General features: G+C 43.3%; 2 protein-coding genes across 2 annotated transcripts; one reads left to right on the top strand and one right to left on the bottom strand.

Moving 5' to 3' along the window:
- Positions 1–802: 802 nt before the first annotated feature.
- LOC308128679 (glutaryl-CoA dehydrogenase, mitochondrial-like) lies at positions 803–4,827 on the top strand. Its single transcript, XM_080494333.1, has 12 exons — positions 803–953; positions 1,277–1,382; positions 1,509–1,541; positions 1,657–1,797; positions 1,888–1,950; positions 2,064–2,234; positions 2,351–2,480; positions 2,948–3,164; positions 3,242–3,345; positions 3,443–3,568; positions 3,652–3,812; positions 4,447–4,827. Exons 2-12 carry the CDS (start codon positions 1,283–1,285, stop codon positions 4,518–4,520), a joined length of 1,320 nt encoding a protein of 439 aa, XP_080350459.1. The 5' UTR covers positions 803–953; positions 1,277–1,282; the 3' UTR covers positions 4,521–4,827.
- Positions 4,828–15,194: 10,367 nt separating this feature from the next.
- On the bottom strand, positions 15,195–17,043 carry acp5a (acid phosphatase 5a, tartrate resistant). The gene is made up of 6 exons (XM_080520971.1): positions 16,759–17,043; positions 16,531–16,621; positions 16,240–16,439; positions 16,017–16,141; positions 15,600–15,945; positions 15,195–15,520 (listed from the first exon to the last, which is right to left on the bottom strand). Exons 1-6 carry the CDS (start codon positions 16,759–16,761, stop codon positions 15,281–15,283), a joined length of 1,005 nt encoding a protein of 334 aa, XP_080377097.1. The 5' UTR covers positions 16,762–17,043; the 3' UTR covers positions 15,195–15,280.
- Between the last annotated feature and the right edge of the window lie 20 nt (positions 17,044–17,063).

Here is a 17,063-nt window from a genome sequence, read left to right as displayed (position 1 = left end):
CATCTCTTCAAACCCAATCTATGTATATGTTTCTATTTAATATTATTCTGTCATTTGAAGCCATTTCATTTCATTCACCTGTTTAAATCATCTGTGATAAAAGCATTTCAGACAGACAAACACAACAATAAAGATTACGCAGTGGAAAATTATTTCTTTCTTTTCAAGAGAGACCTGTTAAATACAGAACACAAACTTACATCGTATTACTGTGCATATTAGTGTGACAGACTGAAAAGAACATATTAACAATGATGATGATAACATTTGAATATGATTATTGAAAGATTCTTATTATTATTATGGCTCACACAATTGTACTAAAGAATAAATGCACCCACAACCCAAAATCTCCCAACTTGACTAGAGAAACCTCAGTATTTGTGATTTCCTACTAGGACGTAACCATCATGCATTATGTTTCTAATTACCTAAACTTCACCTTTAGGTATATCATGTTGTTGTTTTTGCATGCTGGAGGACGTGTGGGAGAGTCACTTATAAAACGTGGACATACCGTACATCGCGCTTCCTAATATACCAGCCAATGAGGGGGGAGCCTGCAGGCAGACACCCCCGCTCGCGCGTCCACCTCTCGGCGCCATGTTGAGTGTGGCAACGCGGCTTTAAAACTCCACCCACAGCACCTAAAACCAAGTTTCACACACTGTGAGCCTGCGGCCCGAAACATCAGCGACATGGAAAAAACCCACTCGACTCGTTTTCGACGTTTATTTTGCGGTTGTTTGCGCGCAGTCAGAGGTGAAGTTGCATAACCCGTTTGTTTTGCTTGTGCTTTGCCTCACCTGTCATGGCGGACGATCCGTCCCACGTCTGAGCGCACGCCTCCCGGTGACGTCACACTGGCAAGAGCGTTACTTAAGCAACATTTTTTTTGCAGCTGAAAAGTCACCGGTTCATCACGTCAACCCGCCGAACAGGAACAAAGAAAGGTACATTTCAGAAAAAAGAGGGTTTGCATCTCTCTCTCTGTTTGTTTGTTTGTGTGTTTAACCCGCAAAAGCCTAACGGGACGATTTGTCGATTTGTCCTCCTTGTCATTCTGCTTTCATTGTTGAGAAAACATGTTGAATTCATCTCACGTACATCCTGCACGGAATGATATTAAGAAAATGTGTCGTCATTACAGACATTTATTTTTAAAATAATGTCTAACATGGAGTTATAGACTAAAATATCCTTACAGTGTGTTTACGAATGGAAGAAGTGTCTAAATATATATATTTTTGTGTCACGTGTTTCTGTTTTTGTTCAGTAAATAATGGCTCTCAGAGGTGCTGTGACCCGTCTGCTCTCAAACAGCCAGAAATGTGCAGCTGTGACTGTGTGCAGAGCTCAGGGCACTGCTGCAGCCCCCAGAGGTACTTTAAAACCCATCTTAAATCTATCAGTGACCAAGTAAAACTGTCTTTGTCCTGGATCAAACCTGTACTTGTGTCCAAAAAGAAAGACAAGAGGTGAAATATGTTTATATTTCTGTCCTTCAGACTCGGAAGAAGTCAAAAAGCCTTCAAAAGCACGTAAGTGAGCCTCCTGAGTTGAACCAAAGGTTCGCTTTACACCTGCTGCTACCACACGTGGCGGTGATATAACATGGTGCGTGTTTGTCTATATGCTTTTTTTTTTTACCCTCAGCCAAGGTGGCATTTAACTGGCGGGACGCTCTGGATCTGGAGGGCCTGCTGACGGAGGAGGAGGTCATGATACGGGACTCCTTCAGGGACTACTGTCAGGAGAAGCTCATGCCCCGCATCCTCTTGGCCAACAGACACGAACGTGAGCTCAACGCCGTCGCCATGAAGGGATCTGATGTTCTGTTTTGTTTTTCAATTTCAAACCATTAATCAAACGTGCGCCGTGTCACAGACTTCCACCGGGAGATCGTGTCAGAGATGGGGGAGCTGGGTGTCCTGGGCCCAACTATTAAAGGTCACACAAAAAAAATGACAACAAAACTGCACCTTTTTTTTTTCCTGTTGGACTCCACACTTCATGTTTAAATCGTTGTTGGAAATGGACTCTTGCTTCCGTGGTCGCTGCAGGTTACGGCTGTGCTGGCACCAGCTACGTGGCGTACGGCCTGATCGCCAGAGAGGTGGAGAGGGTGGACAGCGGCTATCGCTCCGTCATGAGCGTGCAGTCGTCCCTGGTCATGCATCCCATCAATGCGTACGGCACCGAGGCCCAGAAGGAGAAGTACCTGCCCCGGCTCGGTGAGTGCAAGACATTCCAGGAGCCTAAGTCGTTTGGGGGGGGGGGTGTATTTAAATGTATAACATTTCTGGGTTGTTGTTTTTTTTGTGTGTGTTTGCGTGTTTTTGTTCTGCAGCTCGCGGAGAGATCCTGGGCTGCTTCGGCTTGACCGAACCAAACCACGGCAGCGACCCCAGCGGCATGGAGACGAAGGCCAAATACAACTCGTCCAGTGGTACCTTCAGCATCAGCGGCGCTAAAACCTGGTGAGGAGCTTTTCTAACCTCCTCCAACTGAGTCGGCCGGTGAAGAACTACGAAGAAAACAATGATTTCGGGACCGTCGGTGTAGGTGACAAGACAAAACTGACATCGTGAGGAGAATTGATGTTTGAGATAAATGACGGAAGACGGATCAGTAGAGAGAAGCGGCACAAGCTCACAATACTCTGCAAAATATTTAGACATTGTTTTGCTTGTAATTCAGCCTCTGTTTTTAATGGCGCACTGTATATTCTACAACACGTCTCCGACGACAACGCTGTGTGTGCACGATGGTAGTTTTAGGTCGACGTGTTGATGAGTATTGTGAGCGAGGCGACATCAACGTCTTTGTGTTTTGGACATTTTGTTGCAATTCATTCTGTCTTTTGCTGTAAATGTAGATGAATTTGTGATATAAAAGAAAGTGTGTCAAACCGTTGGTTCATTCCCCCCCCCCACTGTCCATCCAGGATCACCAACTCTCCGGTGGCAGACGTTGCCGTGGTGTGGGCCAAATGTGAAGACGGCAGAGTGAGGGGCTTCATTTTGGAGCGCGGAATGAAGGGTTTCTCCACGCCCAAGATCGAGGGCAAGTTCTCCCTGAGGGCGTCGGCCACGGGCATGATCCTGATGGATGAAGTGGAGGTTCCGCAGGAGAACCTGCTGCCCAACGTCTCCGGTCTCGGTGTACGTCACCCCGCTGCCATGTTGGCTTCATCGCCGGTGACGCCGACATTAATCCCCGGCCGAACCTTTGTGTTCAGGGTCCTTTTGGTTGTCTGAACAACGCCCGGTACGGCATCGCCTGGGGCGCTCTGGGAGCGGCGGAGTTCTGCTTCCACGCGGCCCGACAGTACACACTGGACAGGTACGTGTGGCTCCCTCTCTATATTTTCCCCTCTTCTGTTGCAATCTTATGAATTAAAAAGTGTTTCCTCCCCTCCCCCCCTTTGTCCTCTGATCAGAATCCAGTTCGGCGTGCCGCTGGCCAGGAACCAGCTGATGCAGAAGAAGATGGCCGACATGCTGACGGAGATCACCCTCGGCCTGCAGTCGTGTCTGGCCCTGGGGAGACTGATCGACGAGAAGAAGTGAGGCGCCGTGTTCCCAACGTGTTTACGTGCGTCGGCTTCCCCTCCGTCGCCGGAACCTAAACCTGCTCTCTCTCCGACAGAGCGGCACCGGAGATGATCTCCATGATGAAGAGGAACAGCTGCGGTAAGGCGCTGGACATCGCCAGACAAGCCCGAGACATGCTGGGAGGAAACGGCATCGCCGACGAGTACCACATCATCCGTCACGTCATGAACCTGGAGGCCGTCAACACGTACGAGGGTAGGTGGTGGAAGTCACGGGGGCCACGGGTGGAAAAGGTGGACGTCTAATCTCTGCCACACTTTCACAGCAGTTACACACAAGCACCAGCAGGGGGCAGCAGAGAACGACATCACTTTCATGTTCCTCCCAGCAAAACTGAAACGTCTCTTAATGCTGCTCTTATAATGTTCATATTTTTAACATTCAAATTTCAAATCTTGTATTATGGCCGACTGGTTGTCTGTAGATTATTCTATCCTCTTCAAAAAATGCTTATTATAAATACTATAGCTCCATTTAATCATTATTATTCCTTTTGAGTTTTTCAATCTCACACTTTGATTTTAGTTATTTTACATATTTCATCCTATTTTTAAATCAACATGCTTATTAGTAGGATCCAAGGTAATTATTGCATTGTGCAAAAACTGAAATATGTCTATATTTGATAAGATCAAATGTTTTTTTGTTTTAATCAGAGCCTATAATGATCACAATTACGTTTTTAAGTGTAGGGGAAAAAAACACCTTTCAATGGGATCTGTGAATCCCAGCAGGTTTTTTATTTTAATATCATTAAAGATCAGTTCAGCTTTCCTTCCTTTATCCGAGGCCGTGTTCTTCTCCCCACGCCTTTTATCTTTATTTTCAGGAACTCATGATATCCACGCCTTGATCCTGGGTAGAGCCATCACCGGGCTGCAGTCGTTCACCGTGCAGAATTAAAAGCCGAGCTCTGGATTTCAGCCGCTCAGTCTGCCCGGCGTGCAATAAACGTCCCTCGCGCCCGGAGCGACGGCTGATGGGGAAAGCATCGCAAATACCTCAACCCGGTTTCAGTTTTTCTAAATGCGGAAGCAGAACCGCGTCCCCCGTTTGTTTGAGGTGAACCTAACAAAGCTTTGGGTCCAACTGAGATGTGTGAGTGTGGTGAAATATACACAGTAGGTGTGAATGTGACAGAAGTGGTGTTTTGAGATATATTTTGTGATAATTTGATATGTAAATAAATGGATGTGTGCCGATATTAACACTTTGCAGAACAAGCTGATTTTGTCACATGTGACCAGAAAAAAACAAAAAAAAAACATGAAGAGACAAATCATTTTATTAATCATCTATTTATATTGAACCATTAGTTTTGACAAACTCCTGTAATTTCTCCTGTGGCCTGTACAAATAAATAACGACGGCATATGATAAGCAGGTTCGCTTTACTTGTGGAACCCAGTGGGGGGGGTCAGTCGACGAGGGACAGCGCCTCCCTGAGGCCACCCAGGGCCTGCGTGGCCTCCAGCAGCTCCTGGTGGAGTTTGGAGCAGCTGTCCAGCACCTCCGACAGCTCCTGCAGCTTCGCCCGCACCTCCTCGTTGTTCTCCTCGTACACTCTGAACATGTTCTCCTTCATCTGCTGGCACAGCTCCGACACCTGGCGGAGGGAGGGCGCCACACGAGAATAAAACGCACACATTCAACAACCAAAAAAACTAAAAAAAAAAAGGTTTCGTACCTTCTCCACGAGGTTCTCCTGAAAGCCGTCTATCACTTTCTGGTCGCTGGCGCGGCTTTCGTTCATCTTGCTCACCACTTGCTGAGCCCTTTTGCAGATGTCATCTATGTTTGAGCTTCACAACAAGGCGGCAAATGTTAAAAAGAACTGAACTGATGTTTAAATGGCATGAGGAGGACGGAGGTTCTTCTGCACCTGCGTTGCTGATCTTCGATGTCGGATGTGACAGCGGGTGGCCCAGGGTTCACCTCTCCCATCTGCAGAGATCAAAATAATGAAAGAAACGGCATGAAAGCCACAAAGATCTACAAACAATGATCTCAAATCTGATTTTTTTTTTTTTTAACACATGATAATAACCTGGAGGACCAAAGTTGTAATAACGGTTAGTTTGAGAAGGTCAAGCTCCAGTGTCTCCCATTCATTTGTCAAACATTTAAATCCAATCAAGCTAAAATTGCCTGATCTTCAAGCTGCAAAGATTTATGAGCTGTGCTGATCGACTCTTTGTCAAGCCACTGATATAATACAACATATAACATAATCACAACAGATGGTCAAATATTTGGGATAGACGTTGAGAAATGTGCTGCTTTTGTAGGATTACTGGAATTTCTAACATACGCAAAATATTTGAAAGCGCTAACTTGTGAAAAACACCAGATTTGACCTAACAGAACAAACGTCATGGCAGCATTTCATCTTTTAAAAGTATGTCCAGTAAGCCATATGTTGGATATTTGTTTCTGAGATAACAGATGATATAATATGACACAATGTGACTCACCCACACCCAAGAGCGTGAGGTGGCAAGAGCATTTTAAATATTTTTACAGGTATTTATAGAACAGCTTAAGATTTCAATGTTGAAAGTGAAGGTAAATTAATCCATTACTATTGGTATTTTGATGATGAATATATAGATTTGAACGTTTTCTATGCTAAAATGATTCCATCTTTATTTCTGCAAATGTTGTAATAGATCTTTTTGTCCATTATTGTCATGAATTGAGTAATTTATTGTCTTTGCTGTTGATAGGTTGTTTTTGGGGGGGGGGGGTACAAAAACAAAATATTGGTTTTGTTTGGTTTTTCTCAACATAGGTGAAGATTCCAACATATCTTTACTAAATAGCTTCTTTATGTTGTAAAAATCAGCGCAATTTTTTTTTAGTTTATGACTTTAGGATGACTTTAGTTTGATATATTATTTCTAATAACAAATAACTTCTCATCATTCTAAAGTGACTATTGTAGTTGTTATGTGTTGTTTGTTACCATAGGTAGTTCTCCATATCCTTCATTAGGAGCTGAGGTGGATGGTAGAGCCTCCAAGAAAAAGTCCATGTTTCTCTGGAGGAATACAAGAAGATTGGATTAAAAAGAAAAAAAGACCAAGACAAAATCCAATGCAACTGTTTACTTTTTGTTATTTCAAAATGAATGTTTGTGTGTAGAATTGTATACATCAGCTGCAAACAAACGCTTTGGTTTGTGATGTCCACTCATTATATAACTGAATTAATCATGACATATGCGCAAGTGGAAAAAAATAAAGATTTAATCAATATTTAATTATCTCAATAGCAGCAAAGTACTATCAAGTCATAACCTGCTGTTTCTATAGTGGAAAACAACGGGATTATCAAGTGTTACTTAAACGACAATAAATTATTTAGATATAGATAACGGCGTGTCAATAGACCATTTTAATAGTTTATGTACTTTGATAAGTACAAACGTCTACAGTTGATGAGCTACAATTAGCTTCGCTTGAGCTAACAACAGTTAACGTTCTAAAATGTACTTCTGTTGTAGATTACTACAATATAACACAGATATATGCAGTATTAGGCATGTTTCAAATAAGCAAAAATAGTAATATGTTAAAAAAAAGTTTAAAAATGATAGTAAACGCGTCATGAACGCGGTGTTAGCAAGTAAGCTGCTAACAGCTAAAGCTAACGGCTCATATTTCTCTAATAAACAAGTAGAAAACGTTTTAAAGTTACTTTTTAAAAAATGCGATAAAAATAATGCAGGGATGTTATATATGTGTGTCTGTTCTCACCTGGTTATCCTTAGAGAAGAGTAAAAATGGGTGTAGTGTGAAAACCAATAGGCCACAGCTTCTGTTATTACTGCGACTATTAATTATATAACAATAATAATAATAACATCATCATCATCATCATCATCATCATCATCATCATCATCATCATCATCATCATTATTATTACTATTATTATTATTATTATTATTATTATTATTATTATTATTATTATTATTATTTAAAATCTTAATTGCTTAATCTGTTAAAAAAAATAATTACCTTGTTTAAATGTATTTCTTTTATTTCTTTGTAAAGCACTGTGAATTGGCATTTGTCTGCGTGGTGCGATACAAGTAAGCGTTCTTGGCGGTGATGATTTTTGCACACAAATTGTTGGGATTATTGGCATCAGTTATATAAAATATGAGCCAAATCCTGTTTGTCATTTAAGAGGATTTTACTGATTCCATGCTAAGTCATTGTGATGGGTTTTTTTCCCCACTACATCAGACTCTCAGAAGTTTTACTGACATAACTTTGGAGGATCACTACATAAACACTATAAGGTTTTTCATAATGCATAAATTACACTACCCCTAACTTCTGGAAAAATCCGAAAAACATTAATAATCCCCTAAATGTGTTGTATCAGTTTTACTATCACATCAGGTTTATTTCACATTTGTATTGCATTGGTATCATATTAGTATCGTGTGGTGTTGGTATCAGCGTTGGATCATTAATGAATTATATAAACGTCATGCGGTAACAATAATCAGTGGTTGTGTCAGTGATACTTCAGAGAGTCGCGGCAGGGAGCAAAAACCTCTAATGAAATCTCAGATGTTTCTCCTTTCATCGCCTGTCCCAAGCTTCCCTCTCTTGTACTTCCTGGCTCTTTGTCTCTGCAGGCGCCTCCTCAGACAGTTGATGCTGAGATATTTCCTGTTGCACTGACTGAACTCTGTGAGGCTGGACCTTGAAGGGGAGGATAATCCTGAGTGACGTTAACTGGTCAATTCCGAGGCTGTTAACTCTAACGAACTTATTGTCTGCTGCCTGAAGCTCTTTTTTTTTCCAGGTCAGGAGGTTGACAAGAGACACTTGTGAACATTACTGACACTGAAGTGCAGGATTTTGAGATTTTGATTTCTGCATTAAAACAGGAGGGCAGAGCTCATGCTGGTGCAGAGAGCACATACAGACCAATGAATACATCAAGAAATATTTTGAATGAAATTACACTTCAGTTATTGAGAGGATCGGATCGATGTCCACAGAAATTCAACATTTTTGTTTCCCAAACTATTTTGCATTTACATGGCAACGTTTTGAAAACTACGTCAGAAATACTGAAAACGATGCAGTGAGAATGCTGGACCACTAGTGGTGGATGTTGTTTTTTTTTTATGAAGCCACACACTTGTGGCTTATTCACATGTTATTGTCCATCTACTGAGCATGTGCAGAAGAACTACTTACGGCCATGATGGTGCACGTGGAGTCGTCGCAGTGTTTAAAAAAAAGTTATGTATATATATAGACACACACACACACACACACACACACACACACACACACACACACACACACACACACACACACACACACACACACACACACACACACACACACACACACACACACACACACGTGAAGGAGTGACACTGTGTGTGTCTATGGTGGTCCTGGGATGGTGAACTTCTGACCTATCTCCTGGGTGGGTTAAGCTCCAGCAAATCTGCTGCAGCTAATCTGGATGAAGAGAATAAAAAAGGTGAATGAATGGACTTTTGTTCTGGCAGGACAACTGAATTTGTTTGGTGTCTCCTGTGTTTTTTGTTTTTTTTTCATGCTGTGAATAAAACACTATAAAAGTACGTGTTTGCAAACTTCTGTCTGACACTGTGTGTGTGCATGCATTATGTGGGTGTGGACATATTGTGTGGGAGCTTTATAGTGGGAAGAGCACTGAGAAGATTGCTGTGGATTAAGTGCTCCGTGGCTCTCTGTGGGCCGGGACAAGGGACTGATTGATTGCTGATGTAATTTGAAGGGTAATCCCTCCGTTCCTTTCTCGCAGCCCACAGTCGGGATTATTTCAGCACAGGGCACACGGCAGAGTGGAGGCCGTCAGAGATGTTCTGATGTTCCTGCGGAGTTGTTTTGGTGGAGGACGACCCGATGACAAGGTGTTGATGATGATGACGACGACGACGGCGCTAGTTTAAATTCTCACTCTGTGGAAACTTGCCGGAACTGCAGGGATCCAGATGTGGTTCAGTGAAATCCACATGTTACACAGCTTTGATAGAGACCTTGACAGTGTTTTCAGCTTCTCGGGGGAATCGGGGAACAACTTAAACTGGAATATTCTTTGCTCTGGAGAAGCCTCTCCTCAGTGGATGAAGAGACTGTGGGAATATGGACAACTTTAACTTCACAGACGAAGGGGGAGAGTCCTTCCAGTACTTGGTGCACAATGTGGAGCCTCTGTATAAAGAGTACAAGCCTCCAGCCAGGGACATCATCCAGCTCCCCAAGTCCGTCCTCTACCTCCTGATGGCGGCCCTGGTGGTGGTTGCTGTGGCTTATGCCATCGTGGGTCACCTCATCAAAGATCTCATGCTGGACGTAACAGGTACCGGAGCCTGCCAGGGACTCCATGAACACTGTGCTAAATATTGTAGATTGGAGATTTTCAGGTTTGTACTTAGCAAAAACATAAAAATAGGCAAATCAAGACACATATAAGCTATAGGATGGTACAAGGAGCATTCGAGTTCTTATTCAGTGATTATTTTTGGTAACAATTATAGGTGTATAAGTGTGCTCGGCTGTGTCTGTCATTCATAAACCACTCGTTCAACCTCAGAAAGGCTGTGGAGTTTTGCTCAGAGAGGAAAAAGTCTCTCTGGTGCTGAGAGGACCAAAATATAAAACTCTCTTGAGCGTCATATCACTTCCATGGGATTAGAGTTAAGTTATGGCTGAAGTTACCATTGGACGGTTGTCATTCAGTCCCCAGATTACCATCACAACCAAACAAATATAGGTTTTTTTTATGAACATATAGGTCTCAAAGCATGTCACGCTCTCACACACCGATGGTGGCCATGCAAAGAGCTTGAGAGGAAACTGTAGGTCAGATAGTTTCAGACACGTGGGCAGGGGCAGATGGGGGGATTTAAACCACCCGCTTTGAGATCACGAGATGATTTTCTCATAGAAAAGTTGTTCACGTTGTTGAGCTGCTTAATGGAGACAATAAAGTGGCAAAAGAGATGAGTTCAGGATTTGCGCTGATGTTAAAGACGTGTTTTCTTGCCTCCCTCATCGATCCGCCTGCAGACTGCCTGCTGGGTCCGGTTGAGGAGGACATGAAGAAGGAAGGAGACCTGGAGGGAGTCAGTCCCCTGCACATGCCGCCGGGCCTGAGCCACTCGCACCCCAACGCTTTCCACGTGTGGGACCAGGACGACATCATCATCCCCATGGTGGATCGCCAGGAGAGCCCGATAGGCAGCCCCATGATGGCCGTCATCCCCTACATGCCCTCCTTCTTCCCCAACTCCCACAGCGTCAACAGCCCCTCCTACAATCAGCCCCTCCCAAAGGAGAGCGACGCCTGAGGAGTCCCAGGGTGCATCTCTGGAGGACTTTTCACTTCATCGGGTGTGATGGAACTCACACCTGCACGGAATCGTGAACTATGCATTTAGATGTTTTTTTTTTTTTTTTTTTATTTAAATTATTCACATCCAATCAGACACACACAAACGTTAATAAGTTCCCCTCTGATGGAGGAGCTGATGTGTGTGTGTTCAACCCCAACAGGAAAAAAGTGCACATTTTGTCAGGAGGACGGCCTTCACTTGTTTTTTGTTTTTTTCCCCCCTGTGGATTTGTGCCAAGTCAGCACCTTGAAGACCCCTCTTTCCAGGTATGACGAGGGGATGACTTCACCCAACCTATCATTATCCACATCTATGATAAGCTCTTCTTTTGCCATGAACAGTTGGCTGATTTCAGATGAAAATAAATTCACTTCAATTAACCTCTTGAAGTTTTTGCCTGCGTGATTCTTCGGTGTGTGACTGAAACGTGGACTTTTTTGTGCCAAAGGATGGTGACCACGTGTCCACGAAGACAATGTTTGCAAACACAGACTGACTCTGATACTAAATATATTTCTGGACCATAGGAGGATCAGACTAACTTGCTAACTAATAGGGTGAAGTTAATTCAATTAGTTGAGGTGACTGCATTAAGGTGACCTCTCGAGCAATGGCAACGTCTGTTTAAAGACCCATTGAACAAAGAGAAACATCAAAAATAGAACAATCAGGTGCATTCCTATGTTTAGACTGAGTGAGGTTAATTCAGTTAATTCAGCATTAAAAAACAAAACAAAATTGACCTTATTTGGCAAAATCAGCTTTGGCATCATTAAAGACATGTGATTCAATCTGAGCTGATCTTTCCTCTGATTATGTGATAAATTGTTCAAATGTTATAATGTGCGTGTGGGAAGCAAAGCGCTCTATTTTTGTTTGTTGGCAATAAGAAAGTGTAATACATAACGCGTTATACAACTAAATGACAGATTTCAGGTCCGGCGGGATATTGGCTCATATGCAGAAATCCTGGGATATTACAAGCAACGCACACACACACACACACACACACACACACACACACACACACACACACACACACACACAAAGAGATTATTCCACCTATACTGTAAACAAAGTATTAGCATTTTTTCTTACTGTTTTGAAATAAAAAAAAAATAAAAAAAATTAGGGGGGGGGGTCATCCACTTCACACTGCTTAATCTGTGAAAGCCGGAGTGCCAGTATTCATTGGGGGGGCAGAGATTAGGGAGTGGAGATTAGATGAGGAGCTTAGCTTTTAATACAACAACCTTTTATTAGTTTTGAACTGCAGAATCAGATCATCTGAGAAGGTGAACTTATGAAATGTACAATTTTCATCGGGTCGAAAGAAACATTCGAGCAGTTCCCAAGGGGAGTTTTGAGTGAAAAGCCTAGAATTGGGACCGATTACAGGAGGGCCCAAGGTGGATTTCAGTTGGAGATGTGTTGTGTGATGATGGAGAGAAAAGGAGAGGAAGGCAGGCAGATGAGTTTGATTAACGTCATCTGATAGGTGAGAACTGTGGGAAACTCGCCGGGGGAATGTCGAGCAAAGACTCGCAAACTTGGATGCAAATCGAGGTTTGGAGATGATGGAAGTGGGAGCCACAACATAAGTTCACCTCGTAAATGAAAAACATGCAAAATTGAGTGACATTGGAGTCCTATTGAATTCAGAGAGTAACTCCTTTTGCGTTTTGAGAAAGAAAAAAAAAACACCGTTCAAAGCACACAGTCTAAATTAATTAAAGATCTTGAGACGTCCCAGTAGTTTATCCCACAGTTCATTAAATACTCCAAAATTCCTCACAATTCATTTGCACGTCTTTTTGAGTGTTTTTTCCTTTGAGGTCCAGAACAGGAAGATGTTCTAATCTTCTTTCCTGAGGCAGAAGAAGTCAGAGCTGTAACCTCTGCACTGACACTGTGGGAGATGTACTGGTCACACAGGATTTCTGCAAGCGGAGGTTTTAGAGCTTAACGTGGAGCCAATAACGATGACAGGAAGGTGAGGAAGTCATACAGGAGAAGGCTCTCGACAACTGAGCTGCCTCGCCTTATCCCAGCATCAATGAATGCACATGATTTCAAATATTTATATGATTTTATTATATAGCCATGGACTGCCCCAGAAGACTCCAGCATTTGTTCAAGGCTAAGAAGAAAAGCTTGGGGACCCTGAATTTAATAAAGCAGAATTGAAAGGGATGGATAACAGTACAGTTTTCACAATGTGAGCTGATTACAGGTAAAATAATCTCTTTTAGTTGAATTAAAAAAAAAAAATAAAAAAAAAAATGCAAAGCTGAAATTGTCAGATAAACACACAGGTAAAAACAATATCTATTATTGTAATGATAATTTCGGGTTTTTGGTATGGCCAGTATCGAGAGGTATTTTGGGATTATCTGCTGCCTGCGTTTTGAAGCAGAACATGTGAGTGCAGGATTACTGCCAACCAGTTTGGAACATTTGAGGGCAGGTGGTGAAAAGATCAAACCTGCAGACAAATGAAGGATGCGCCAGCCGAACGATTCCATCAAAGCTGCAAAACTAACATAGTCCCGAAGAATCAAATAAATCATTGAGTTAGCTGAGAAACAGGACATGTTGCAGAAGAAAGTTGATTCAAATTAAAATGTAACTTTCACATTAGATGCAGTGTGCACCTGGTTGAAAATAATACCCAGTTTTGGTTTTTAGCCCTCATAGAAACATCTGCTTGTGGTTTAGTAGCTGGTCAAGGTGCAGGAACTTGCATACTTTCATTTTGCAGAAACTTACACTCTACTGAGAGCATCAAATGTGTGTGGACTAATGTAGATTTTGTAATTCATCACTTGGTTTTGTTCAATTTGACTCCATACTCTATAGGTGGGTATTTAAACCTTCAGGCTAAACTGAGACTTTTGTTTTTTTTTTGCTGAATAAGAAAAATATTATGGTTTTCATTTACAACATTCATAGTTAAAGGATCTCCCTGCCATAATCAATACTTTGATTTGGAAAACAAAAGTGAGCACAAACAGGCTCTTAAGCCATCAAGTGAAACTGCATGGGAGCTTTGATTCACATCAACTCATTCACAAGATTTAATCCTTTTTTTCCCCACTTACTGTAAATTCACAGAGACTCTAGTGAGGCCCCTCGATATAAGGTTTTCCCCTGGCCTGCAGTGGATCTACACATGTTGAGGGTACGTGATCCTCACCCGTCCTCTGTGCTCAGGTGACGGCTCAGGTTACCTGCGGCCAGCTTCGTCCTGGTGATGATGCATGACATCAGCAGACTGCAGCTCGTCCCAATTGGATTACGGTGGCACTCGCCAAGAGTCAGTCACCTTATTTAACTTGACTGTAGTTAAGAGGAAAATGATGGAAACCATTTCAATCATATGTGCCTGATGATTTGACTCCTCAATGTTAGGAATTGACCATTTCTTTTATATGCACATCAGTGAAATTAAATGCTTCGTTCAAAATAAAAGTGAACTCGTGAATTAAAGTGGTCCAGTGAAGGAGCATTAAAATAGAAACCAGCCTTCCCTCCCAGGTTAATCGTCATTGGTTGGCTGAGTATCCTGATCGCAGTCGCTGCCAAGCCGTCGTCATCCTGCCTAATCCTCTGCTGGCCTGGCAAACCAGCTCACTGCTACGGACCAAAAAAAAAAAAAAAAAAAAGCCAGTGTGGCAGTCTTGACCTGTGCTGGCCTTCAGCTGCAGTACTCAACATTTATCCATCAAAAGGCCTGTGGGAGCACATCTCCATCTTTAACTCAAGAATACAGGTCATATGCAAACTGTTCTTAATGTTTACCATCTGAAAGTGAATACATGTTAGACTTCAAACCACAAACACCCGTTCATGTAAGAAAAGTCATCTGATGTACACAGTAAACAAAATTAACCTCTATAAGCCACCAAAAATATTCTACATTCAATACTTAATGCAGGTGAAGACACTTATGGAAATGCAGTAAATCCAGTGTTTGCGGTGACTTGCGCTGATTAAATTAAAGTCATTAACATGAAGATTGTCCAACGTGGAAATTAAACTCAAGTAAAAACATCCCAAAGCCAAATTTCTTATAAACATTTATTCATACAATAAATTTACATGTAAAAGCAGATTTTTTTTCTTAAAACATTCAATATTAATCAAATTTTAATGCCAACTTTAAAAAAAAAAAAAAAAAAGGCTTAGCAGTAATCATTGGATTCAGGACTATACTGCAGACACTGCGTGCACCTTGTTCAGCCCGTTACTTGAGTTCCCGTTGGGAGAGAACAGTGCGGTAGAGAGAAGTGCCTTTGGCCTGGAAGAAAGTCAGAATCATCTGGTTCTTTGTGACCTCTGCGTGGACGAAGCCCCCCAGCGTCGACGCCTGGCCCGTGAAGAACTTGACCGTGCCCTGAGGCACGTGGTTCCAGTGCCGGATGTCCGGATCCAGGAAGTTCCCAGCGCCGCTCACCACGTAGCCCACCCCGGACTCCTCGATGTACTGCGGGAGCACAAGACAAAACGGCTCAGGTTGAGAGTCGGAGCGACGCGAGGCATGAACTTCCCTCCCCCGAACGAACCTGCAGGTTGTGGTCGTGGCCGCAGAGGTAAGCCGTGGCCTTGTACTTATTGAGCAGAGGGTGAAGCCGCTGCAGTAGGCACTCGGTGGGCCCGTGCTCGGACACGGACCACACGGGATAGTGACCCGCCACCAGCAGGAAGTCTGCCTTGGACCGGGCCAGTCTGTCCTCCAGCCAGACCAGCTGGCGGTTGGCGTCCACGGCACGCAGCGGCCCCCTGGGCTTCTCGTCCACGTAGTCGTTGGAGTTTCCGCACAGCATGACGGTGTCCAGCATGATGATGGTCAGGGTCTTCCCGGTGCTTGGAATGCGGAAGTTCAGCTCGTAGTAGTAAGAGGGGAATCGCCTACGAAGGGACAAGTACGTCAACATAACAGCCACAACGTCAGGCGTCACCCCCACACTGGCTTCTCTTACCATCTGTCAGACTTATGGCTGTACTCGATCTGAGCCTTCACGTTTCCTGCGTGGTCGTGATTACCAGCGAGGACATACCACGGGACCTTGAGAGACTTCGACGTGTACACCGACTCAAAAGTCGTCTTGAGAATTCAAAAAGAAAACACGGGTTGACGCCACTTCCCCAAGTTTGCTCAAAACAGCCAAAGTTGCCATTTCACAACAGATTTGCTCAACAGACCTTGAAGCGAGGAGAATCCACACTGTCCACACCTTTGTAGTAGAAGTTATCGCCAAGGGCCAGAACAAAGTCAGCTCCCATCTGCGCTGCTATTTTACTCATCTCTCGGGCCGTAGCCTTCTGTACGGCGGTGATGTACGGAGGGTAAGGTACTCCACCCCAGTCGCCCACAGCCAGGAACCTGATGGAGGTCCTGTTAGCTGGAACAAGGAGAGAAACTTAAAAAAAAAAAAAAAAACCCAGCCTATTAAAGATATGGCGCTGAAGGGAAAAATCAAAGTCAATACTTACTTCTGCCAAATTCCAGGTCTTGGAAGGCAGTAGGGAAGCAGTTGACCACAGTGATGGCGGCAAACAAGACGGATAAAACAGAAAACGCCATCTTCAAAAAGAACAAACACAAACAGAAAGCGTCTTCAAACTAAACCCAAAAATGAAAGTCAGCACCTGCAAGAGCTGCAAAAAAAAAAAAGGAACATGAAACAACAAACAAGCCTGGAAAAACCCACAACAGCTTACCATGTGAGCATCAGCTTCCCCTCTCTTTCTCTCCCAACACAACCAGCAAGCTCAACTTTTTGTTTTATGCCTGGAGGTGGCTTGTGATTGGCTGCAGCTCTGACGCTCACACGCCCCAGCTGGAGTTCATAGACACTAATGAAAGCAGACCGTGAAGCATCACAGGTCACCTCTGTGTGCCTCTCAGAGGTCACTGCACCCAGGTTACGTCTCTTTACGCACAGATCTCACAAGCTTCCTCAGAACAGAAGCACACAAAACAGATCAATAAGGAAATGGAGCTGACGGCAGTGGAAACTTGCAGC

Source organism: Blennius ocellaris, assembly GCF_963422515.1.
Source record: "Blennius ocellaris genome assembly, chromosome: 3".
Classification (NCBI taxonomy): Eukaryota; Metazoa; Chordata; class Actinopteri; order Blenniiformes; family Blenniidae; genus Blennius; species Blennius ocellaris.
Note: the sequence above shows the minus strand (reverse complement) of the source record. Positions and strands in the feature narration are given on the sequence as shown.

Excerpts from the sequence above, each read along its gene's own strand:
- LOC308128679 (XM_080494333.1), top strand. The coding sequence starts at position 1,283 with ATGGCTCTCAGAGGTGCTGTGACCCGTCTGCTCTCAAACAGCCAGAAA. Across the intron at positions 2,481-2,947 it reads ATCAGCGGCGCTAAAACCTG|GATCACCAACTCTCCGGTGG; the intron begins GTGAGGAGCTTT and ends CTGTCCATCCAG. Across the intron at positions 3,165-3,241 it reads CCAACGTCTCCGGTCTCGGT|GGTCCTTTTGGTTGTCTGAA; the intron begins GTACGTCACCCC and ends CTTTGTGTTCAG.
- acp5a (XM_080520971.1), bottom strand. Across the intron at positions 16,440-16,530 it reads AGACCTGGAATTTGGCAGAA|CTAACAGGACCTCCATCAGG; the intron begins GTAAGTATTGAC and ends TCCTTGTTCCAG. Across the intron at positions 15,521-15,599 it reads GCCACGACCACAACCTGCAG|TACATCGAGGAGTCCGGGGT; the intron begins GTTCGTTCGGGG and ends GTGCTCCCGCAG.